The sequence below is a fragment of the Cyprinus carpio genome, chromosome B24 (assembly GCF_018340385.1).
Source record: "Cyprinus carpio isolate SPL01 chromosome B24, ASM1834038v1, whole genome shotgun sequence".
In the NCBI taxonomy this organism is placed as follows: Eukaryota; Metazoa; Chordata; class Actinopteri; order Cypriniformes; family Cyprinidae; genus Cyprinus; species Cyprinus carpio.
This window is the reverse complement of record NC_056620.1, coordinates 20756573-20781642: the sequence shown is the minus strand read 5'-3', so window position 1 is coordinate 20781642 and position 25070 is coordinate 20756573. Positions and strand designations below refer to the sequence as shown.

General features: G+C 35.8%; 3 protein-coding genes across 4 annotated transcripts; all 3 read left to right on the top strand.

The window, feature by feature from the left end:
• The first annotated feature begins 29 nt into the window (after positions 1-29).
• Positions 30-9822, top strand: LOC109092440 (3-phosphoinositide-dependent protein kinase 1-like). Its single transcript, XM_019106241.2, has 14 exons — positions 30-187; positions 2458-2652; positions 2745-2787; positions 2900-3037; positions 4658-4802; positions 4911-5008; positions 5130-5205; positions 5428-5496; positions 6496-6592; positions 6675-6848; positions 6939-7168; positions 7251-7308; positions 8081-8233; positions 8317-9822. Exons 1-14 carry the CDS (start codon positions 164-166, stop codon positions 8428-8430), a joined length of 1614 nt encoding a protein of 537 aa, XP_018961786.2. The 5' UTR covers positions 30-163; the 3' UTR covers positions 8431-9822.
• Positions 9823-10772: 950 nt separating this feature from the next.
• LOC109092442 (BTB/POZ domain-containing protein KCTD5-like) lies at positions 10773-18802 on the top strand. 2 transcript variants are annotated; one of them, XM_019106243.2, is made up of 7 exons: positions 10773-11118; positions 14493-14601; positions 14704-14795; positions 15873-15968; positions 16098-16208; positions 17085-17210; positions 17884-18802. In XM_019106243.2, the coding sequence occupies exons 1-7, from the start codon at positions 10915-10917 to the stop codon at positions 17911-17913; spliced, it is 768 nt and encodes a 255-aa protein (XP_018961788.1). In that variant the 5' UTR covers positions 10773-10914; the 3' UTR covers positions 17914-18802. The 2 variants fall into 2 exon arrangements, with proteins under 2 accessions (XP_018961788.1, XP_042608130.1); XM_042752196.1 differs by lacking the exon at positions 16098-16208 and having other exon boundaries at positions 10781-11118.
• A 1820-nt stretch (positions 18803-20622) lies between these two features.
• On the top strand, positions 20623-24895 carry LOC109092443 (SUMO-conjugating enzyme UBC9-B-like). The gene is made up of 7 exons (XM_019106244.2): positions 20623-20778; positions 21936-22012; positions 22207-22290; positions 22368-22440; positions 22513-22622; positions 22705-22784; positions 24080-24895. Exons 2-7 carry the CDS (start codon positions 21947-21949, stop codon positions 24141-24143), a joined length of 477 nt encoding a protein of 158 aa, XP_018961789.1. The 5' UTR covers positions 20623-20778; positions 21936-21946; the 3' UTR covers positions 24144-24895.
• Positions 24896-25070: the final 175 nt, after the last annotated feature.

Genomic DNA, 25070 nt, shown 5'->3' with positions numbered 1-25070 from the left:
GGCGCGCGGTATTTTTTCCCCTCTCGACCAAGTGGGTATAACTGCAGTAGCGTTGTTGTGGCGTGACGTCACAGCCGTGAAACGAAGGCGCAGAGAGCGGGCGGCCATGACTCCAGTCTCCACAATTATTTAATCCCAAATAAATTACCCACGGAAAACTTCCATGGCAAGAGCCACGAGTCAGATCGTGAGTACCGCCAGCGTCTGGGGAGCGCGGGCTCGAAGCCGCCTCGCGCGCGCTGCTTGTAACCGGGTTTTTTTAAGGGGGGTGGCGCGGGACGCTCGCGACCCGAGCCTTTAGCTTAGCATTTTAGCATCATTAGCCCGCTAGTCCCCCAAAACAAGCGCCAGCCTATTAACCAGGAAGTGTCAACTTTTATTCCTTATCGTAATTTGTACAGGGATTTCTGAATTAATTATTAGGCTCGATGTTGATATTTTTAAAAGAACCGCGTGGGGAAATGCTCATATTGTTGTGTGTTAGCTCTGCGAGCTAATTCTGTCAACAAATGAACTTGCTTGTTTTCTTAGCCGTTAGCCTGACCGCTAACTCACGACATGGGCGTTTGCTTCTGCTCGTCTTAAACCTGCTGTAAATGTACGCGAATCATTTTTGTCTCTAAGAATTAATTAAATGAACGTCCAGGGCTTGTTCTTGAGTCTCTGACAAACTAAAACGCGGTTTTTGGGTCACTAGCGCTTCTAGCACAAGTCGCCTCAGGTTATTTAGCGTCTATGTTTGCTGTCAGTTTGTCATTATAATCTATAATTAAAGGAATTTTAGCAGTACTGTATATACGTAGCTGTTTATTAACATGTCTGTGTTATCATTGGTATATTTAAGTGTGTTATTTCTATTGAAAAATAAACCGACTCAGATTTGCGGCCTATAAAGTGGCTTTGAGATTTTTAAGGTTTCACCTTCTCAGGTACTTTTGACAGTTGATTGTTACCAAGTATAATGCTGTATAGATTATAGATGGTTTAAAACCTTTATGAATATGATAAGTGAATTATCAGGCTCATATAGGTGGTCATTTTGAGGCACATCATATTAAACGGTGTATGTAGCTGGTTTAGAGTTATCAAGATGTAAACATGCTTTGATCTTTCAAAGTAACTTTGGTCTGTTATTTCTGTAATTATCAATATTGCATGAGCCTCAGTGAGTGCTTTGCATTAATATTGTGGTGCATTGGTTGCAAAGAAGAGGTAAGGGTAGTTACGTGATTATTGCTGGAGGTTTGACTGAAGTTCTTGTTGACACGTGACTCATGTTTTATTGAGGTGGTTTGAAGTTCGTTAGCTAGGAATGCTGATTACGAATAATGTGAGCTGTAGTTACAGGAAACTAGTGATTATTATATCCAGCATTGTGTGAGAAAGACCTTCCATATGGATTCGCTGTGTCTATTAGTTCCCTTTTTAAGAATTTCACTATTATATCCAGTGTAATTTAAGGAGAGACACACATTTAAGTTGTTTAAAATAATTACAAAATCTAAAATCAGTATTACAATTCTCATTAATTAAAAACCTAAAGTCAAGAATAAACTGTTTTCAATTATAGAAATATAAATGTTAAATCATTTGTGTTCTAGGTGAGCCTTAGAATTGTTAATTATCAATATCTAGAGTGTCTGTACATAAACCATATGCTCTTGTCCTGCTTAAGTTAGGCACTTTGCTGTCAAATCTGAGTGATGTCATTGCACTTAAAGGGTTAGTTCACCCAAAAATTGCGTGTCTCATCAGTAAAGCCAGTTCCGTGATTATTATGTCATTAATTTCAGTCCGAGAGCTTTCTGACAAGCTCCATTGAAAATGTATGTACGGTATGAACGGACCCTCTGATGTCACATGGACTACTTTGATGATGTTTTTATACGGAACCTTTTACTGGACATGGACAGTATACCGTACATACATTTTCAATGGAGGGACAGAAAGCTCTCGGACTAAATCTAAAATATCTTAAACTGTGTTCTGAAGATGAACGGAGGTCTCACGGGTTTGGATTGACATGAGGGTGAGTCATTAATGAAATAATTTAAATTTTGGGGTGAACTAACCCTTTAACATGAATTTACAGTAATGGCATCACACATACAAGCATTACATTAAATTTAATATATATTTCTTAATACTTAAAAAATATAAGTTTATAGATGAGTAAATAATTATTTTATATATATATATATTTTAATATTTTAGAGCAAAATTAATATAGTTTAAAGGATATTTGTATAAATTAACCTTTTAGCATTTTATATGACTTTATGTAAATATTCTATAAACTAAGATATTCAAAAACTTAGAAAATAATAAATAAAAGAATTATAATTTAAATATTAAAAAATGCTAAAAAGTTTGAATTGTCTTAAAGTGTGTAGTAATTTCATCTCAGAGGCAGTAGTTGAGTAATGTGAGACTTGGTCTCTGTGTCTCTCTCATCAGTATGATGTTGCATCCCTCCACTCCTCTGTTCTCATCTCCTGTCCATCGATGGTAAGAGGCCAGCAGGACACGCCCCGTCTCCACGGCAACAGCATGGAGGGACAGGCACCAAAGCCCCAGCCCACCCAGCCTCGCAAGAAGAGACCCGAGGATTTCCGCTTCGGCAAAATATTGGGAGAAGGCTCTTTCTCAACCGTATGACATGCACACATCAATGCACATCTGATGTACCTCCACTAGTATTACTCATTTAATGTACTAACCTTTGCTGTCTTTGCTGCTTACAGGTTGTCTTAGCAAAGGAGCACTCGACGGGGAAGGAATATGCAAGTAAGTCATTATACTATCAGCCTGTGGTTCATACGTTTATCTGTATTACTTTTGACATGAACTTCTAGATATGAGCCTGTACTGAAAAGTGTTGTTGCATGTGTTTCAACAGTTAAGATCCTGGAAAAGCGCCATATAATGAAGGAGAACAAAGCGCAATATGTCAAGAGAGAACGAGACATCATGTCACACCTGGATCATCCGTTCTTTGTCAAGCTCTACTTTACTTTTCAGGATGAAGAGAAGCTGTGTATCCTTCACATAACTAGTGTTTAAGCGATATAGATTTCCAGTGATCATATCTAGAGCAGGGTGGCCATAATATTTGCCTGAAAATTTTAATTGTGCAATATATTAGGGCTGTGTGATAAAATGCTTTCATGGTTGATGTTGCTAGATTTCAAGAGTTTAAACCCCTCAATAAGAGTTTTTTTTTTTTTCCTAAAGTGATATATTTTCTTCCCTACCTGGCAATCATGTACATGCACTCTCTCTACATTATGGAAAAAGCCCAGATGAGCTGAAAAACCTGGCATGTCTTTGGGAGATTAGCGAGACATTGGAGATATTCTGCTCAAATAGAAGTGTAATACAGCCAGTATGTTCTTTCACACGGTCATTTACACTGTTTGCTTTGAGCAAAACGTGCAATTTGACGTTATCTTGATTTGTGAAGAAATTGTAATTATTTCTTATAATTATTTTTAAAAAGACAAAATTATTTCAGATTTATATAAATAAATGTATATATGAGTTTTAATATGGGAATTTTAATATTTAATACACTTTATTTTACATTTAAATTACATAATATTATATATATATATATATATATATATATATATATATATATATATATATATATATATATAATATTTATCATTGTATATTACATAATATTTTTTGACAAAAAGTATTTTTTCCCAGTATTTTGTGTAATATATAAAATATTTCTGTTATATTTAAAAAATATTCTATGACATATTATTTTGCACTAAAATAGGGCTGGGCGATATGGGCAAAAATTAATATCCCTGTATTTTTCGCCCGATTTGCGACATACAGTATATATCTTGGTATTTTTTTTTTGTATTTGTATTTAAAAAATATAGATAAAATATACTCTTTTTTTTTCACTTACCGCCCAATCTTGTCCAATAAAACAATTTATATTAAAGGCTATGAAAACACATAAAGTGAATGTAACCTTGTAAGCCTTTATACACTGTGCAAAAAAGGGTTAAAATCACATTTCATTCTAACACTGCAATCTAAAAACAAAAATAAGGCTTTTAAAGCAGAAGTTAAATTCACTGAAATAAAAATGAAAATAAATAAAAACAAGAAGCACAGAGTTGTTAGGCCATTTTGATTACCCCATTACAGTCACTTTACGGTTAGTGCTATCATAAAAATAGACTTGCTTGTAGGTTTATAATTCTACATGCCACATTTATTGTCCAACTACAAATATTTCAGCGAAATGTATTTTTTAGTCAGAATTATTGCGCCCACATTTAATTTAGCTCTGTCTGTTTGGCGCACGTGTGCGGCAGTGCTTGTTCGCTGAAGTCTGACAGCAAAATGGAAATATTTCCTCTATATACCACCCAGCCGTACACTTAAATATACAAAAAGAATTATCTGAAAAAGCTGAGTTGTTATATAAAATGAGACTATATGTGTACTACGTATATGTATCTACTATCAGTCTATTTTTTTTTTTTTAACTGTCACAAACTTTTTTTAACTGGCATTACTTTCAATGGCATTAATCTCGCAATGTTGACCAATTAATTAAATTACTACACAAGACCTGTCTAATGTCAGCACTGCATTTAATCGAATGCTTTCCTGAATGCACTGTCAGATTTTGGATTGAGCTACGCTAAAAATGGCGAACTGCTGAAATACATTCGAAAAATAGGTTCGTTTGACGAGACCTGCACGCGTTTCTACTCAGCTGAGATAGTTTGTGCTCTTGAGTACTTGCATCAGAAGGGCATCATCCACAGGTCAGTAGGTTTTGTCTTCAAGGTGTCCGTATCAATCATTTTATTTGTTCCATTTTCTTTTTTTTATTGTGTGGCGTTGAGTTATGTGTTATTGTGCTTTTATTACAGAGATCTGAAGCCAGAGAATGTTCTGCTCAGTGAGGAGATGCACATTCAAATAACAGACTTTGGCACGGCCAAACAACTGTCCTCTGACAGCAAACAGGGTAAAACACACATACACTGCATAACAATCGTCCTCTGACAGTGTAAACATTCATACAGAAGTATCCTCTTATGACAGTGCTTTTACTAAGTGATATTATCATTCTGATGTCTCCCCTGCAGCAAGAGCAAACTCATTTGTTGGTACGGCTCAGTACGTCTCTCCTGAATTACTGACTGAGAAATCTGCCTGCAAGAGGTAAACACAGCTGATGAATATTTCATGGTGTGCAGTTGAAATGCTGTCATCGGTAATAAACCGGGCCTAATTCAGAGATGCTGTTTGTCGCTGTTTATTTAGTGGTTTTTCTTCTGAATGCAGGTGACATTTTGTGCATTAACTAAGCAAGACCAAGAACAGAGGTTTATTTGAGGGTTTGGCTAAAGATACTTATCCTAACTGTCTTATTTCTTGTTGCAGTTCGGATCTCTGGGCATTAGGCTGCATCATCTACCAACTTGTTGCTGGTTTGCCACCATTCAGAGCTGGGTTAGTTAATTTTTTTGTTTTTATCTTATGGTGTGTTTACATACAATGTTTTCTTGTGTTCATAAACGGCTAGATGAGCAGCACAGAATTAAAGCTGCAGTTGTATTGTGCTAGTAACACTTTTAATAAGATTCAATTTATGTTAGTTTATGCCGCCTTGTGAGCCATCAATAACTAACATTAATTCAGGTAAATGGTAATTCAATCCGTTTGTTCGTTATTATTTTCATGATCGTGTTTAATTCAAGTGTCATTTAATTAATGTAACTTAATGTTAATTATGTAGTTAATAAATGCTTGTTTATTGTTGTTCATATTAGCTAATGCATTAATATTAACAAATTATACTATGTTATAAAGTGTTTTATTAGTGTGATAATATTTTTTCAGAGTAGTTGCAGCATATAAACAAGCGTAAAGTTTGTAAATGTTTTTAAATAATACAGTAAAAACAGTAGTATTGTGAAATTACAATCTAAATTTTCTATTTGAATATGATATTTGTTCCTTGATCAAAGCTGAATTTTCAGCATCATTACTCCAGTCTTCAGTGTCACATGATCCTTCAGAAATCATTCTAATATACTGATTTGCTGCTCAAGAAATATTAAAATATTAATATTTTATCAGTGTAAATGATTCTTCAAAGAAACAGCATTTATTCAAAATAGAAATCTTTTGTAACTAATCAATCAATTCAATGTTTTTTGCTGAATAAAAGCATTTATTTCTTTAAAAGAAATGTTTCTCATCCCAAACTTTTATGGGAGTGTACATAAAGAAAGAGAAAAATGGCGACATATAGTGTAATTAATAAAGAAACAGAATGCAGATGTGTTTTTAAATTGCAATATTTACAGTGCAGTGCAGAACACTTATTATTAACTTCACTAATTGACTAGTTGGACGATCATAATCCATCCCTAACATCTACTTTGTCCATGTGATGAAGTGTAAGCCTCCAGCCACTAATCATTGTTTTCTTTTAATCCATCACAGGAATGAGTATCTAATATTTCAGAAGATTATAAAACTCGAGTACGAGTTTCCTGAGAAATTTTTCCCCAAAGCTAAGGACCTTGTGGAACAACTTCTGGTCAGCCTTATTTAATCATAAATCTTTGTTTATAGTGTAGGTGTGGATCTGCTGTGCACTCATTGTTGTCTTGTTTTCACAGTCACTGGAGCCGTGCAAGCGGATTGGCTGTGAGGAGATGGGCGGCTACGGACCGCTGAAGTCCCACCCTTTCTTTGAGACAGTTGGTTGGGATGATATCCATCTGCAAACTCCACCCAAACTAACAGCGTATCTGCCTGCCATGTCTGAGGATGATGAGGACTGCTATGGAAACGTGAGTCAACAGAAAATATGAATGTAGATCATCCCTCAGAAAATATGAAATTGGGATGATTATTAATCTCATTGTCTCGTTCGTTTTCAGTATGATGATCTCCTGAGCCAGTTCAGTTGTATGCAGGTGGCACAGCCTGGCCACGCCCCTTCAGTTCCCTTCACAGGAGAGACAAGTCAACCTACATATAACCCCTCCCCTAGTGTGGATCAGTTTATACATATTCATGAGCTGGACAGTAATAGCATGGAGCTCGACCTACTATACAGCGACGAGGAGAAACGCATCCTACTGGACAAGCAGGGTGCTGCAAACCCATGGTACACAAATACACAGTCTTTTTATGTGACTTTCCATCCTTGTATGCTTTCGGTAAGCATTTTGTCCTTTTGTTTTGAACAGGCACCAGTTTGTGGAGAATAACCTCATCTTAAAAATGGGCCCAGTGGACAAACGCAAAGTGAGTCACTAGATGGCGCAATTTTAAAGTTGAAAGCTTAATAAAGCACCGGGCACAGATGGTTATCTACCTGAATTGTATTAAACTTTCAGATCCCAAATAATACCCGTTCTTGCTTAACTGCTTTAATTATATACTAAAAGGTGGGAAAATCCCACAGTCTTGGGAAGAAGCAGTCATCTCAATCATCCCTAAGGGAGGAAAGGATGCGGATGATTGTAGATAATAAAGGCTGATATCAGTCTTAAATGTTGACTATAAATGATTTGCTTCTATCTTATCTAAGAGATTGGAGGGCATTATTCCTGAGTTGGTGGATTTAGATCAAACTGTATTTTTATGCAAAGTAGACAGGCACAGGATAATTTAAGGAGAACGCTACATATAATGAGTTATATTATGACAGAAAATACAAGTACGGTTTTGATGAGTCTAGATGCTGAGAAAGCTTTTGATTCTGTTGGGTGGGATTATTTGTATCAGGTTCTGGCAAGATTCGGTTTTAACGAAAAATGTATTAAGTGTATTAAAATGTTATACTCCTCACCAGCTGCCAGGATACAGATTAATGGACATTTATCTAAAACAATTAACCTGGAAAGGGGGACACGCCAGGGATGCCCCCTAAGTCCCTCTTTGTTTGCATTATTTATTAAACCTCTGGCTCAAGCAATAAGAGAGGATCCAGAGATAAAGATCCAGAGATCAGCTTACTTTAGTAAAAGAGTTGATGTTATTTGCGTTTCATGTTTCCTTTTGTGTACATGTGTAGGGTCTGTTTGCACGGCGGAGGCAGTTGCTCCTGACCGAGGGTCCTCACTTGTACTATGTGGATCCGGTCAATAAAGTTCTGAAAGGGGAGATTCCGTGGTCACCTGAACTACGGCCTGAAGCGAAGAACTTTAAAACCTTCTTTGTTCACACGGTAAACGCAATCCCAATTATCTTCTCATACAACGTTTGCATGTTTTAAACCAGATATTTAACGACTGTGCTTTGTTCCCTTAGCCAAACCGGACATACTATCTGATGGACCCAAGCGGCAACGCCGACAAATGGTGCAAGAAAATCCAGGAAGTTTGGAGGAAGATCTACCACAAACACCAGAGCCCCAGCCTATAGGACTACAGCGCTCCCCCTTTGGCCACAGCCCTCCAACCAATCACAGAACAGGGACACGCCCCTGTAGAGACATCTCTCTCCAGCTATATATTGTCTTTCTGTCTCTTCATATATCAGTCCCGTCACTCCCAGACACCTTCTCTGTTCGGATTCAGTTGTTTCGCGCACCGAGGGTGGAGTCTTTACAACCAAAAGCAGCAAGGCCGTGGTCAGCATGTCATGCAGGCAAGCCATAGAAAACCACACGTTTATACGATTACGCAAGTCTTTCCATCGATTTCAAGCGATGCAGGTTACGGACACTAAAAATCGTGCAATCTCTACCTGTCTGTCGCGAAACAAGCGCACACGTTCTGTTTTTTTCTCGCTCGACGCTCACACACGCTCAGCTCTTTACTTACAGATATCTAAATGGGAGTGTGTTGCTTTAGTCTGCGTCTAGAGTTAAGGCGGGTCCTTTTACCCTTATTGGCTGCAGTAGCTGGTCTTGCTGATGCCGATTGGAGGATGTGGTGTCGAACGTCTCCTCAGCATGTTCACATTACCTTCAAATCGCACCGGGAGACGGCACCACACCGCCGCAAAAGCCACATGGGTAATGTGGTTTGAGAGGGTAATTCGTCACCCCTTCGACCCCGACTGAGTTTAGCTGTTTTCCTTTAAAGCGCTTGCATTGTGACGGTATGCATTGCTGATTGGAGGCTTGTGACGGAGGGGCAATCTGATCGTGTGTGTGCGTGAGTGTGTGTTTGGCTCCTCTCATTTGGCCGTTTTTAACAGGAAGTCTGTGGAGTGAGTGAGACGACAGACTGAGTGTGTGCGTGCGTGTCTTCCTGATCGGTAACAGATGACTGTGATGTACAGTTGATGTAATATTGCAAATGGGAGGTGAGTAAAGAGGTGACTCTAGGATCCAGGTTTTGTATTTTTATTCTTGTATAAGGTTATTGGGCCGCTCCGTTCTGGCCTGGCTTCTGTGTTATTTAAATTCTAATATATGAAAGCATATTTGGATTGAAGTCATGTTCCAGGGCCTTGCTGTGTATGTATTGAAAATGTAAAGCCTTTGAATGTGAAGAATTATTGTAAACTATGATATTTTACTGCTTTTGTTTTCTTACTATATCATATACATTTTCTATTTGCGCAGTGATTGGCTCATTTCTGATAATTTAATGCCTGTGTGCGCACGGCCCCGCTTGTCTCTGTCTCTGTCTGTGTGTGTGTGTGTGTGTGTGTGCGCGTGCATACGTGAGTGTGTGTGTGTCTGTGTGTGAGATACAGTGTGTGTGTGGGGCCCTTGTAGGCAATGTGTGTATTCTTCTTGTCGGCCTTTTGCGCTCGGCAAAACCTAGAACTGAAATAAAGCATGTAGGGTTTTAGGCCAACAAACACAGTCTCTCTGTTTTTCCTCCATCTGTTTGAAAAGTTGTATTGTTTTTTTTTTTTAAATATACCACTTACGTTATAAAGAAAAAATATTACTTGCATAAACAAAAATAAACAAAATAAAAATAATATATTAAAAAAAAAAAAATAAATAAACTTATATATAATATATTAATATTAAAACATTTAAAATAAATATACACGTACTTTTATTTATATATATATATATATATATATATATATATATATATATATATATATAATATGAATTTACAATATTTATTTACAAGCCAGATTTACAAATAGGGAAATCAATTAGACCCTCTAATTAAGATATGAATTTACCGCGCTCTATAGTAAAAATACCAAATATCCCATTTGAAATCTCAACCATCCATAAAAACAAATATATGTGCCTAATCCATTTGCAAATCACAGGCGTCATATGATCTGCAAAAAAAGGTTGTTTAGACAGTCTGCTCACGCGGGTTCAAATCCAGATATTCTTTTTGAAATCTGTAGTATTGATAAATCCGAATCTTTGTGTCGAATCGGTTCGTTCGGACGATTCGCTTCAACCTATTCACAACCGAGTTAAGAACTTATTCTACGTTCATTTTGTTAAAACTGCTATTTTTCACTATAAGGTGTTGACTTTCATTGTCCTAACATTACTGCTGACACAAATATTATTATTAATATCGTTTTATTTTTTAATATTAAAAAAAAAACTTATTTTAATAATGTTTATAATGAAATTAGTTATTTTCATTATTATTAATAAGACTATACTGTTCCAGGCTTCCAATTTTAAATACTAAACAAATCTAAAATCACATATGACTAATTACTAAAAAAACTACCGACTAAAAAGGGGTCACTCAAAAGAATGATTCGGTTTCGAATCCCTAAAAATTCGATCGCACAACGCTACAGTGTGTCTAGATGTCGCAAATAACAAAATAACAAAGCCTGTGGCTTTTCAGTGTCTTGATCCTAAAAACAAAAGTGAGGGGTGTTTCTCTGCGCCGTCTGCTGGTCACTGGAGAGGCGCGCGGTCAGCGTTACGCATTCCAGCGGAACACCGAGCGCAGGATGGCCGACACTCAGGGCGAGATCAGCGGCCACGTCTGCCGGCGACCGGCTCCGGTACAGACCTTTAACCACAGATCCTCAAAGTGGGTCCGTTTGAACGTCGGTGGCACGTATTTTCTGACCACTAGACAGACGCTCTGCCGGGATCCCAAATCGTTCCTGTTCCGACTGTGCCAAACGGAGCCATACCTCGATTCTGATAAGGTAACTACAGTTGGATTTATTTGTTTAGAGACCATTTCGCTTGTTCTACTGTGGTGGATAACGTAATATGTCAGACAGACCATTTATTTAGTTAGTTAATGTATAAGTAATTTATAGAGTATGGCTGGAAAAGTAGAGTGCAGTCTGAGACTCAAATACAGCCTCTGTAAAACCTATTTAATTTTAAGGTTAAATAATATTATAATACTATTATACTGACATTATTTAGCCAACCTAATTGTGAAAATATTATGTCATTTTATTTATTCAAACCTATTGTTAGCCAATGAGAGATACTGTTATGATTATGAACATTAATAGAAAAGTGCATCTACAAATCATAATTTCTAAACAAAAATCTAAACAATGTAAAGAAGCTGTAATGTAAACAAAACCAAAGCTGAAAGCTGTACATAAATTGTAAAAAAAAAAATTTTTTTATTTTTTTTTCACAAGACAAAAGATCTCTTTCTTCTCAAATTTGAGGAGTTTCTTTAAAATGGGTCATGGGTATTTCACGTCATAAGTTCATAATCACTTATATTGTTGTATGGAGTTATTTGTATTGTTTCCATGGCAGTTTGGGGCTTGTCCAGATGGTTGTTTTTGTCTAGAGTTGTTTTCCTGTTGGATGGACACGAACAAGCACACTTTAACTGTGTCTCCCAGTCCCAGAACAAGCTCTCTTCTGTTCTTCTCTGAGTGTTCATGCGGGTGGATGGTGGCACCTTGTTTGTCTGAGGCATCCTGGGGTGGCCTTGCGATGACATCATCAGCACATCTGCCCCAGTTTTGCCTTGTAATCTGGACACAATCCCGCTTATGACACCTGAGCTGTGTCAGAGATCAGGGTGGAGGGTTACGCTGCATGGGTCGGTTCAGGCAAACATCACTGTCGGAGGTTTCAAGTGAAGGCTTCTGATGTGGCGGTGTCTTAAATTGTTCTTAAAAATATTAGAATCTGTATTTTGCTGCCAAGAAATTACTAAATAACCTAAAAATGTGCATTATGTAAAAAAATTGGTGTAAATAATTTTCACTCACTTGTAAATTTTCCAATAAATTATAAATTAATGCACTAATAAAGTGAAATTAAGTAAAAAAATTTAATGTAAAAACATGGTTGTAAATTCATTGTTCTTTATCCAACCACTTTGAAAAAAAAAAAACATAAAATAAAACAAAAATATTATTAAAAAATAATTAAAAAAACTGATCAAATATATCAAACATTTTATTTAAAAATATTTTTAAAATTGAAAACTGAGTAGGAAACAGCATTATTGTGACATGTTGAATGGATGAAATAGATAGTTTGTAATATAAAAATTAAATAATTGTCTGTAGTCTACATGATTATTAAAAATATTGGCTTTTATTTGGATTTATATTAAAGCTTAAGTGCTATTCAAAGTGTTTGGGATTTTTTTGTAACGGGTTTAAAAAACATTTTAAATCAGAAAAAGGATAAAATATATCAAAAACTTTTAAAAAAGTAGAAATAAATAAAACAGAGAAGAAATAAAGATGATGCAATATAAAATAACTTCCTAAACTCTATAAAATCTTACTGCTTAATAATAGAATTTATATTTATTTGTTAAAATACTTTATCTTAGAAATTATCTCATAATAATATCCAGAGATAATTATGAAGTTAAATATTTGTATTTTGGTTCTTTTGTAAAGGTAAAAGATTATTGTCTCCACCAATGGCGTTGGTTTGGGGGCGGGGCCACATGTTAGTTCAACCAATGCCAGATAGGGGCGGGGCAGTGTTTGGGAAACTTGTTTGAAACAGTAATTATTTGTGTGTTATTTTGTTTGGATTTGAAAGGCGACAAACCTTACACACTTCCTCTTTAAACCTTGTCATATAATGATTAGTTAAAGTGCACATTTGTGATATCATTTTACTGTAGCAAAATTAAAAATCATTATATCACGGTGCATGTCACATTGTTTCGGGCTCGCGCAGCTCCGGCTGTCTCATCTCCTCTCATCTCTCAAATCTCAGGCGGTAATCTCAAAATAACCCTAATCCAGAATAATCCTGCTCTCTAGGGGCTTTAACCCTGTAAAGAGCAGGAGTCTCTAAGGCTCTGGGAAATCACTCCACGCTGTTTGTGCCCCAGTTTTGATAAAAGGGTGATTTCAGACTCACACACTGTTCCAGGTTTGGTTTATGACTGTGGCCTGCGTGCCGTTACAGACAGAGATGCCGAGTCCCACACGCGCACAACGCATAAATGTTTAAACTCTCTTTCCTCTAATGCTTCTCTTCTCTTCACTCGCACGCTATACTGAAATAGAAACACGCTGTTTTTGAAATAATAGCGAGAACTTGGTTTTCACTTATGTGCCATTCTACAAAATTGGTCCAAAGTCAGAATTAGAAACATCTTGAAAAAAAGTTTTTTTTTTCAAAATAAATTGTGTGTGTGTGTGTGTATATCCAAGGTACACATTTCTAATTGTGCAGGGAAATTTTGGAATATTTTTCTTCTCGTTAAATTTCTCACTACAGAAACACAGTAAAAATAATTTCATTAGAAGGGTTATATTGACCTGTTAAGATTTTGCTTGCATCTACATTGTAAATATATATTTTTTGCTATTTTATAAAAAACATTCAAGAGGTAAATCAATAAAAATTAAATTTTTCAATTGTCATTTATGAGATTTGTTGTATTTTAAATCTAATTTTTCTTTGTAAAAGGCAAAAAGTTGTTCATACCGATTTAAAAGTTAAGGATTCATTAATCTGAATCGGAACATTTTAGCTGATAATTCAGTTTTGACAAAACATCTCATGTTTTGGTAGTGACTGCACATTTTCTGTAATGACAGTAATGCTTTGGTAGCGATCACATCACATTATAGAATTTTAACTCACATACTAAAACACTGCTAAAACATACTAACATGCAAAAAAATTGCATATTTCCCCCAAATATGAGGATTATGTGTTCCCTTTTGTCACTACCAAAACAATGATGACATGTTTCGATTGTGCCAATTTAATGGGTTAATACCATCATTGTCAATACCGTTGTGGTAGTGACAATGTTAGATACTTTTGAACCTAAATCAAAGATGCTTATCAGCACATGGTTAGCTAGCGCAGTTCTGAACAGCTGTACAATTATAAAAACTATGATGATGATGATTTTATATATATTATGTTTATTAATATTTTAAATATTATTGTGGGTTTCAAAAGATAATAGAAGGATCTTAGTAAACACTGAAGATTTAAATGCTTTTTGAATGTTTTTTGATTGTGGGACAGCAGTTTGGACCAAGTCCGTAGAATAGCCCATATATATGTATATAAAACGTTTTCTTTCTCTGTCTTTTGATTTGTGCTGTAGGATGAGTCCGGGGCGTATTTGATTGACAGGGATCCCATGTATTTCGGGCCTGTGCTGAATTACCTGAGACATGGGAAGCTGGTCCTCAACAAGAACCTGACGGAGGAGGGTACGACACACATCCACAGTCAAACTGACACGACTGAGACTGTGATTGCTGCTGTGTAGCTTTCATTCTGTGTGTGTGTGTGTGTGTGTGTGTGTCTCTCAGGAGCTCTTGAAGAGGCCGAGTTTTACAACATCACATCATTAATAAAACTAATCAAAGAAAAGATCAGTGAAAGAGAAGCCAAGACGACACACGTAAGGAAGCAGGAACACACAATTCACTCTGACACTTACACTGAAATCCTTTAAGATTTATTTTTAGATAAAAACAGACTTTAAACTGAGATAGGCTACTGTAGGAGAATCACAGTGTTATTTTTAGTATTATTTTTATACCTATTTTAGTCTAGTTTTCAGTGATTTTATAATGTGCTTTTGACTTTTTTTTTTAATGAATATTGCTATTTGTGTTAAATGTATTTGTACTTTGTTCAGTTTTAGTTTTTATTTCCATTTATCAATTTTAGTGCTTCACCTTAAACTTATTTCAGCTCATTGCCAACATTTCTAAATCTTTATCTAATATTGTCTCCATCTAATATTTATATTTTATTTCATTTCAGTGAACAAAAATGTTTTTAATAGTTTTAGTTTTAGTTAACGATGATTCATCACATCAAGACTGTAATATCACTGGCACAATAATGCATTGATGTCAAAAGATTTATTCTAGGTTCAGAGAAAGTGACTGAATTCTGATTGTTTTTGCTGCTAGAAACTTTGGCTAACATTGTACATTATACTTTTACTTGACCCTTATTTTTAAAGCATTAAAACTACTTGCAGTAATTTGCAATAGCAATAATTGATCCTAACTGAACTACGTTACACATAAAATTACATTTAACTCAAAATATTCAATAAACAGAGGTCTTGGATAATATTTAAAACCTTAAGACACTTAAAAATGTATAATGGACTTAAAATGTATGAATGTTATATACATAAACATAAGACATTATATGAAAAAGAGCTAGCACAAGCATCTATCTATCTAGATATGTTGTTCAAAATGAAGATGAAAATGATTGTGACACTTTGTGGTTGTCAAAAGTCCGTTAAACTTCTCTATAGTTAATGTGATGATTTACATCTGTGGAAATAAAGTTTCATTCAGGCATAAACAGGCAGAATGCAAATCCACATGTGGCTTCAGGCTTACATAGAAATTAAATTCATTTGTATTTAAATGACATATTCTTTATTTACATGTAGCATGTAAATGAAAGACAGATGCTTTACATATTTCACCATCCTTGTCTCTGTTTTTAGACGCCGGTCAAGCATGTTTACAGAGTGTTGCAGTGTCAAGAGGAAGAACTTACTCAGATGGTCTCGACCATGTCAGACGGATGGAAGTTCGAGCAGGTAAATGGAACCCGGCTTTAGTTCATCTGATCATTCCAGCTCCACAACAATCAGAATCGCTCCCGCCGGTTCAGCTGACCTGCGGTGTGTGACGCAGGCCCCGCCTTACGCTCTGATTGGTTGTTGCAGCTTGTCAGTGTAGGTTATGGGCGGGCCCAGAAGTCAGAGTTTTTCCTGATTGTGTCTCGCGAGGTGAAGGGGGAGGAGTCAAGCCAAACTCACCCCGCCCACAGTGGAGAGGTGTGTCCAACGATCCCCCGTCCTCCCACTAACCACTGCATGCTGATTTTCATTGCAAATCACAGTGAATGCTGTCGCCTGCGTGGATGCTGGTGATTCACACATGTTCTGCATGTTTATAATTGTGTTCACATGTTTTTAACAAGGGCCGAGTCTTTGCATTCAGTTGCAGCATGTTGACAATTTATGTGCACCCCGTTGTATTTTCGTTAAAGGGATTGTTCACCTAAAATGACCATTTCAAAACCCCTTTATTATGTACTTCATTGTTAAGATATTTTACACAATTTTAACATGGTTCCTGTGCAATGAAAGTGAATGGGAACCAATACAGTCAAGCTCCGAAATAAGGAAAAAAGTGTGAAATCGCACTTAAATTAAATCACAAATAGCTCTGCAATCACATTCTGGTTAATATTAAAAATATGCCAAATGTCATGTTTCCATGACCAGTTGTCACTGAAGTCAAACCTGAGTTAAGGCGGGGGAAGTGTTTCCAGTGACGCCCAATCAGCAGCATTTTAAGGTGGACTGTTCACCCAAAAATGAAAATATACTGAACATGTACACTGGTCATCCAAGAAGTAGATGAGTTTGTTTATTCATCACAACAGATTTGTAGAAATGTCGCATTCCATCACTTGTTCACCAATGGATGCTCTGCAGTGAATGGGTGCCGTCAGAATGAGAGTCCAAACAGCTGATAAAAACATCACAATAATCCATAAGTAATCCACTTTGAGGGTGAATAAGCATTCAGTAAATTTTCATTTTTGGGTGAACTATTCCTTTAACCATCTATAGTCACTCACTGAGAACAGCTGCTGAACTCTGTCTGTTTCTCTCCGTTTTCTCTTTCATTCATGTTTTGTGTAGCTGGTCAATATCGGATCCTCTTATAACTATGGTAATGAAGATCAGGCGGAGTTCTTGTGTGTTGTTTCTAAGGAACTGCACAACCAATCATACAGCAGCAACACTCAACCCAGTGAGAAAGCCAAGGTAAGCAGCATGTGTGTTCTAAACGCATTACTAGCATACTGCATACTACCGTTCAAAATACTGGGGGTCAATAAGATGATCGTTAAAGAAATTAATACTTTTATGTAGCAAAGTCATGTTAAATTGATCAAAAGTGACAGTAAAATACATTCCTAATGTGAAAACATTTTTCTATTTCCAACAAATGCTGTTCTTTTGAAGTTTCCGTTTATTAAAGTATCACGGTTTCCATAAAAACATGACGCAGCACAACTGTTTTCAACATTGACAATAATCAGAAATGTTTCTTGAGCAGGAAATCAGCATATTAGAATGATTTCTGAAGATCATGTGACACTGAAGACTGGAGCAATGATGCTGAAAATACAGCACTGCATCACAGAAATAAATTACATTTTACAACACATTCAAATAGAAAACAGTCATTTTAAATTGTAATACTATTTCACAATATTACTGATTTTAGTGTATTTTTGATCAAATAAATGCAGCTTCGGTGAGCAGAAGAGACTTACCCATTTAAAAGTCTTACAGACCATTGAACTGTATGTGCATACTGCGATAGTTGAATTCAAAATATGGCTGCTGTGTTTTAGGGTATTGGTGACAGTAGATTAGTGCAGATTAGTAATCTTTTGTTGTATGATGTAAATCCTCTGCTGTTTTCCCTCAGATTCTACAGGAACGTGGTTCTAGAATATGATCACCTAGAGCTCCCACATTTTGGGACACATTGTATCAGCTGTTTCTAGAACTTTTCATAAGCTTGTTCTCTTCACGCCTCAAGAGCACTGGACACCTGCCGCACGCAAGCAGCACATGAAGAGCATGTCCACTGCAATCCAGTCTTCCTGGTGCTTGTTTGTTTTGATCTTCATGGATTCAGAGACAGGATCTGGAGAGCTGGAGCAATGTCAGTCTCAGGGAACAAAAGGAAATGGACAGGTCACTCCGAATCACTGCCCACCTCTTACCACAATCACTACAGTGGACATTCATGGACATACAGTGGGGTCCAAAAGGGATAATACATTTAAAACGAATGCTTTTCTTCACAAATCTCTCCCTTTTTCTTTAATCAATAACATGAAGAAAACCTGATGGTCATGTACTCCTGTATGATTTGCAATGTTTCAAAGAGCGTCTTGAGCTTCAGTGGAAGCAGGAAAATCACATGATCAACGTCATTTGATTAGACACCGATATAGTACAGTCTTTATTTAACATTAATTCAAAAGAGAAAATTATGTGAACTCTTTTTGTAAAGGTTTTTTTTTTAATCCCTTTTCTTTGGTCTCAGACTTTTGGACCCTACTGTCCTATGAGTTATATATGCAACAAAAGTGATTTTGAAAATCAGTAAAAATTTGGCAATAGCACCATGGTTGAGCACAAATTTCAATGCAAGATTTTAGTGCTGAGAAATATTTCTTAGTGTTGAGATTTTAGCTACACTAACATTCATAACAAGTCTGGGGTTGGTAAGATTTTTAAATATTTTTTTTATAAGTATAATCTCTGCATTAGTTTGATCAAAAATGCAGTAAAAGCAGTAATATTGTGAAGTTTTATTACAATTAACTGTCACATGATCCTTCAGAAACCATTCTAATATGCCGATTTGCTCAGTTTGATAAATAGAAAGTTTAAAACAGCATTTAATTGAGAGAGAAATATTTTATAATATTATAAATGTCTTTACTGTTGCTTTTGATCAATTTAATGTGTCCTTGCTGAATAAAAATCTTACTGATCCCAAACTTTTGAATGATTTTTTACTCCTTTTAATGTGAAAATAATTGCTTTTGCACTACTGCTATTATTATTATTATTATTATCCAGGCAATATTTCAGATGTATCGGTGAACTGCTGTTAAGAAATGTGTTATTATTACTGAATATTTGGCTGGACCTTAAAGGGAAGGAGCTTTTCTGTCTGTCAGCCAAGAGGAGAGACAGGATACGAAGCATTTAAATGACTGTCCTGATCTTGCACATTTTGTTATATATTATATATCCGATAAGGTAGCAGCGTATGCATTTGTATGACTTTTGAAAATGCTGACATCTAAACCTGTGCTGCAAAATCACCTCACTGTAAAATTAAAGTAGTTGAATGTAGCGACACGTTTAAAAAATATATAAGCATTTTTAACAAATAGTAACATGTCTGTGTGCTTTTTACTGCCATTTTGGTAAAAAAATACAAATAAAGCTATATATTAAAAATCCTTTTTAATTGTAATTAATTATACTTTAAAATTTGAATTAGCAATGTTGCTTTAGCCACTAACTGAAATATGTGGAATGCACTAAAATTACTCAAACTAAAACTGAAAAAAAAAAAAATTAAGCTAAATAGAAATATTGACAACTAATTAAAAATACAAGCTAAAATTAAATAAAAATAAAAGCTAATTCAAAATGTTAACAAATAGTATAATAGCATATAAATAATACTGAAATAACACTGATTGGAAATTCACGAGGCCAATATATTTACATGCATTACCCGTTTTCTAATATTTCATTTAAAATATTCTAGATTAATCAAGCTCACTCAATTCTACATTCACAGCGCCACCGTGTGGTGATACAAAAAAACAGTTTATAAAAGTAAATAAATAAAAAATGTGGTTAACCAAACAGTTGCTGGTCCATATTGATTCCATAGTATGGAACAAAATAATCAATGACCACTCAATAATCAAATAATCAAAATAAAAAAGTCAATGGAACTAAGGAATATTTTATAGCTGGAAATCTGTATAAATGAAACCATGAGAATAAGACCTCTATGTGTTACACTGTATGTTCACTTCAGCAAACTCTGTGAAGAAATCAATCAAAGCACAAACCATACATGTCTGCAACAACAAATGACAAGAGTTTTTATTTTTGGGTGAACTAACCCTTTAATATTAGCAGAAAACCCCATTTGACTTTCTTTGAAAGCGTCAAGGACTCTATTTATATTCTCTATTTTATTCCTGTGGCTTTTTGAACATCCAGGACAAAACAACTACTCTATTAAGTTTTATTTATTTGTTTATTTGTTAATATTTATGGTTAGTAAACTTGCCAAATTCTTTGAAACTGTATACAGTATACCCTGATAGATAGATAGATAGATAGATAGATAGATAGATAGATAGATAGATAGATAGATAGATAGATAGATAGATAGATAGATAGATAGATAGATAGATAGATAGATTTTTTTTTCTGGCACTGTCCCTTTAAATGTTAGCCGGCTAAAAGAATGCTTGCTCTAAATTGTTTCCACCAGGGTAAAAATACAAAGTATAATTTTCCTAAACACATGGCGCCTATATGTCAAAGCTAAAATATTTAAACAATTCTGTCTGTTGAACGGACAGCTTTCGCGTTATCTCGACCGACACAGAATTTTTTCCTGCAGGCGATCTGCGCGTCGTACCGCGGGTCCTGATTAGACTGCTTCAGAACCGAATGTGTTTTCGGGAGGGAAACTTCACAGCTTTGGTTCCGAGTCAGACACGATTCGAATACGCGGGTCCAGAAGTCAAATAACACTGGGATTCACGAGGTAAGGCGGTTCTGTCGGCACGGTCGATGTATTACTGTGTTTCGGCGGCCGGTAGACGCTCGCATCGGTTTTGTTTGGCACGGTTGCTGTGTGAACGCGCGCTCGCGTCAAAGGAAGTCGAGTTTCTTTGTCCCGCGCGCTCATGAACTGCGTTCCAGAGCTCGACTCCATATTTATTGACATTTTATGATGTCATAATGTTAAGTCAAAACCTTCCTTGATTATGGAGTCATAACGTGGGATTAAAATTCCATCATGTCATAGTGTAGGACGAATTTATTATGAGGGCTTAAAAACCTGAGCTATGACGCCACAATCAAGCTTGTAAACTTAATATTATGACATAATCTTTTTTTTAATTATTATTTTTTTTATTATGACATAATCTATCACACATAATCTATAGTCAACAACCTTTATTATATCGTCGTAATAGGAAGTTAACGACCTCAGTTTTGATTGTGGTGTGATTAAAATTTGGTTCGTAGCATAGTGTGACGTCAAATCTTGATTATGATAACCACATAAAGTATATAATTTAAGTTAATTTTATTTTTCCCAGAAATGCTAGTTATTGTTATTGCGTCGGACTAAAACAGGCTGGCTTTTCTCGCAACTTCTCTATTATTATTATTATTATTATTATTATTATTATTATTATTTTATTTTTTACTTTTACATAATTTTACTAATCCATAATTAGTTACTCCTGTTGTGTTCCCAGTCAAAACTTAACCTACAATGAAGTTTACCCTGAAGCTACCATATAAGAATGATTCATTTATTAACTCATGAAGAAGTATAATGATTTAGTTTACGTGATTTTATATAATTCACCAAAATGTGTGTGAAGTGCTTTAAAAAAAATAAAAAAAACTTTGAAAATCTCATTTTGCCTGGCAGCTAAAAATTGCTTTGGCATGCAAAAAAATAAATAAAAATAAAATAACACCTTTAGTTTAAAAATCCTTAGAACTTTTCTCATTGTTTATATGTTGGGTACTATAAATATTCTAAATATAAATGATCATCTACACATATTCCGTAATGTAAATATATTATAAGAACTACAAATATTGTAGTTTCTAAATATATTGAACTAGCTTTCTCATTTATTTATTAAGCACATTCTCAGATAACTGTGCATTTCTCCGTAGGTTCAGTGGTCATGTCTGGCATTGCTCTGAGTCGACTTGCACAAGAGCGCAAAGCATGGCGGAAAGACCATCCATTCGTGAGTAACCCTTATATTCTTTTAATAAATGGACTTGCAGTCCACACCACGATCAGCTTGATCCCGTGCACACCTGTTCACGTCTGGATATATACTACAAAATAAACCTGTGTTTTATTTTGAACCCTGTAACACGTGTGCATTGTATCCTCTGGTGCTCACTTAGTGCTTTTGTCTCGACTAAATGTCCCCAGGGCTTTGTTGCTGTGCCGACGAAAAACCCTGACGGTACCATGAATCTTATGAACTGGGAATGTGCTATTCCAGGAAAGAAGGGGGTAAGCCTGTTCCTTTAAGCTTTAATTTGATTATTCTGTTGTAGCATCATGTGAGATCTCTCTCCATCTCTCTCTAGACTCCATGGGAAGGAGGTCTGTTCAAGTTAAGGATGCTGTTTAAAGATGACTACCCCTCATCACCCCCAAAATGTGAGTTTTGCACAAACATATCCGGTCCTTGCTGCCTGGATCACTCCTTACAAATGCTTGCTTCTTTTCCAGGTAAATTTGAGCCTCCGCTGTTCCATCCGAACGTGTATCCGTCAGGAACGGTGTGTCTTTCCATCCTAGAGGAGGATAAAGACTGGAGACCTGCCATTACCATTAAACAGGTCCACTGAAAGTCTATTCTAGTGCTTTGTGTTCTACACTGCTCTTTTATTAAAGCTCATCTTGCGGGTTTTCTTCCTTCAGATCCTGTTAGGGATTCAGGAGCTGCTAAACGAACCGAACATACAGGATCCGGCTCAGGCGGAGGCGTACACTATATACTGGTATGAGTTACAGAACATAAGTTTTGCGTAGTTCCAAATTTTTTATGAGCATCTTGAAATAGAACCTCACAAGTGGTCAGTTTGAAATGATTCTCACAGGCCTATCACAGAAATAGCACTCATGATGTCAGCCGTATGAGAAACACACACAAAAAAAGTGCAGGTTAGCATGTTGCTAAGATAACAATATGGTAAGCACAAGGATGCACATAAAAATGTTGGGATTGCATAACAAAAAAATTTAATGTTAAACCCATTTCCTTCACTTGAGTTAATATGAAAAATACTACGTTGGTTAAATATCATAATTATGTCCTTTTTCTTATAATTTCTGCTTTTTTTGCGTACTTTGTGTTGAAAGTAGAACTCAAAATTATGCAACAAAGTCAAATTTGAAAAAAGTTAATTGAGTTTTTTGTTTATAAATACCTTGTGTCATAATTATGCTATTTAATTTAATTTAGACTTTTTATGTCTTAATTACGACTTTGTCACTTTTGGCTTTTTAATCATAATCTTTACTTTTTATATTGTGATTTTGACTATTTTATCTCATAATTATGGAATAGTATGTCAAAATTTGGTCTTTTTATATAATAATTTTTAGTTTTATCTCAATTATGAACCTTCATCTCAAAATTGACTATTGAACAATTTTTTTATCTAAGACTTTTTATTTCAACTGTATAAAGTAGTATGTCATCATAAATGTCTTTTTATAAAATTTTTATTTAATCCATCATAATCAACTAAATTTTTACTTAAATCATAATTTTGAGTTTTTATCTAAATTATCACTCGATGTCATAATTGTGGATTATCATCTCATAATTTTGGCCTTTTTTCTGTTTATCTCATAATTATGACTCGTAATCGACTGTCAGTTTTAATGTGTCATAATTAGGACTCTTAATTATTGACTTTGGGAGATGAGATACTAAAAAGTAATTTTTGAGATAAAAAGACAGAATTATGATATACTTTAAGATGTGGAGGAAATGGACTTACATCTTTTTATTTTAATAGAACTATTTTTTATTAATACTTAATTGAGTATAAGCACACATACCATTGCAGTGCATTCTGGGATTACCTAAAACACAAAGGATGAGTGCAGATCTGTCTTAGATTCATAAGGAAGCATTATTTTGCTGCCTAGTGTTTGGAGCATCCTTCACTTTGAAAGCACACCTATGACACCTTATAATGTTCCCTAGGTAGGCAGCTCACTAGTTTCATGACACTGAATGTGAGATATTTCTTGTATTGATCGCTCTGTCTGTTTATGTTTACAGTCAGAATAGAGTGGAGTACGAGAAGAGAGTTCGTGCACAGGCCAAAAAATTCTCCCCGTCGTAAGCGAGACGGAGGGATGGACGAATGGAAAGAGGGAATATGTGAATACTCCTGCTATCCTCTCATCGGGACTAAAAGGACTTAAAAACATGACGTCTGTGCCATCGACCCCGACCCCTTCCCCTCCACCACAAAACATCACACTCTCCCACACTCCTCTTCCCTTTTAATTTCATTTGCTCTCCGTTCCCTTTAGAACGCAGTCACCGATTCAGTAACCTGTTGCGTTTCAAACCGGCTCGTACGAAATCACATTCACAACTTCAGTCTTCAGTCAAAAGCGGACTGTTGGGATTTTAGCTCTTTATTCATTTGGCGTGTCTGTCTGCGTGCGCTTACATACACTCGTCATTTTAATATGTTCGTGAGGCTTCGTTTCCCCTTGAGTGAGTGAGTGAGTGAGCGAGCGAGCGAGTGCGTGTCCCGTGTGGCTCTGGTTTAGGTTGGTTTATTACGTTACGTGTGTGGGACAGTGCCTCGTGGTGAAGTTTCCCCCCAGAATGCTGATCTAGGACCAGTTTCTTCTCCATTGGACATCTTTGTATTTGATCAGCCGCGTGGTCTTAGATCTGTCTAGGATTTTCTAATGCTGATTCGTCAAATAAAGTCCAGAATAAATGCTCCTGTGAGCAGCAGAACCAGAGTCCAGTTCTCTTAAACATGCTGTACATGGGTTGTTGTTTGTTTGATGGGAACATGTGTCCTGTGTTCACACTGATTGTGTCTGTATGTTTAATAAAGCTCTTTCTACAAAATGCGTCTCCAGACTGTGTGTGTGTGTATCCTGATCAGATGTGCTTCTTATATATCAGATGCGTTGTTTAAAAACAGCTTGATGGAGGGGTGTTTAAACTTGGCACAGCAACTTAATGCTCATGACTCGCTAAAAACAGAAAAAGGGCGAGGTGATGTGACGGCCAAAGTCATCCT

Bases quoted from the DNA above. Each gene is read 5' to 3' on its own strand.
- LOC109092440 (XM_019106241.2), top strand. From the start codon at position 164: ATGGCAAGAGCCACGAGTCAGATC. The intron at 3,038-4,657 runs GTATCCTTCACA...ATGCACTGTCAG, and splicing joins TCAGGATGAAGAGAAGCTGT to ATTTTGGATTGAGCTACGCT. The intron at 5,009-5,129 runs GTAAAACACACA...TCTCCCCTGCAG, and splicing joins GTCCTCTGACAGCAAACAGG to CAAGAGCAAACTCATTTGTT.
- LOC109092442 (XM_019106243.2), top strand. From the start codon at position 10,915: ATGGCCGACACTCAGGGCGAGATCAGCGGCCACGTCTGCCGGCGACCG. The intron at 14,796-15,872 runs GTAAGGAAGCAG...CTCTGTTTTTAG, and splicing joins GAGAAGCCAAGACGACACAC to ACGCCGGTCAAGCATGTTTA. The intron at 16,209-17,084 runs GTGTGTCCAACG...TGTTTTGTGTAG, and splicing joins ACCCCGCCCACAGTGGAGAG to CTGGTCAATATCGGATCCTC.
- LOC109092443 (XM_019106244.2), top strand. From the start codon at position 21,947: ATGTCTGGCATTGCTCTGAGTCGACTTGCACAAGAGCGCAAAGCATGG. The intron at 22,441-22,512 runs GTGAGTTTTGCA...CTTCTTTTCCAG, and splicing joins CCCCTCATCACCCCCAAAAT to GTAAATTTGAGCCTCCGCTG. The intron at 22,785-24,079 runs GTATGAGTTACA...TTATGTTTACAG, and splicing joins GAGGCGTACACTATATACTG to TCAGAATAGAGTGGAGTACG.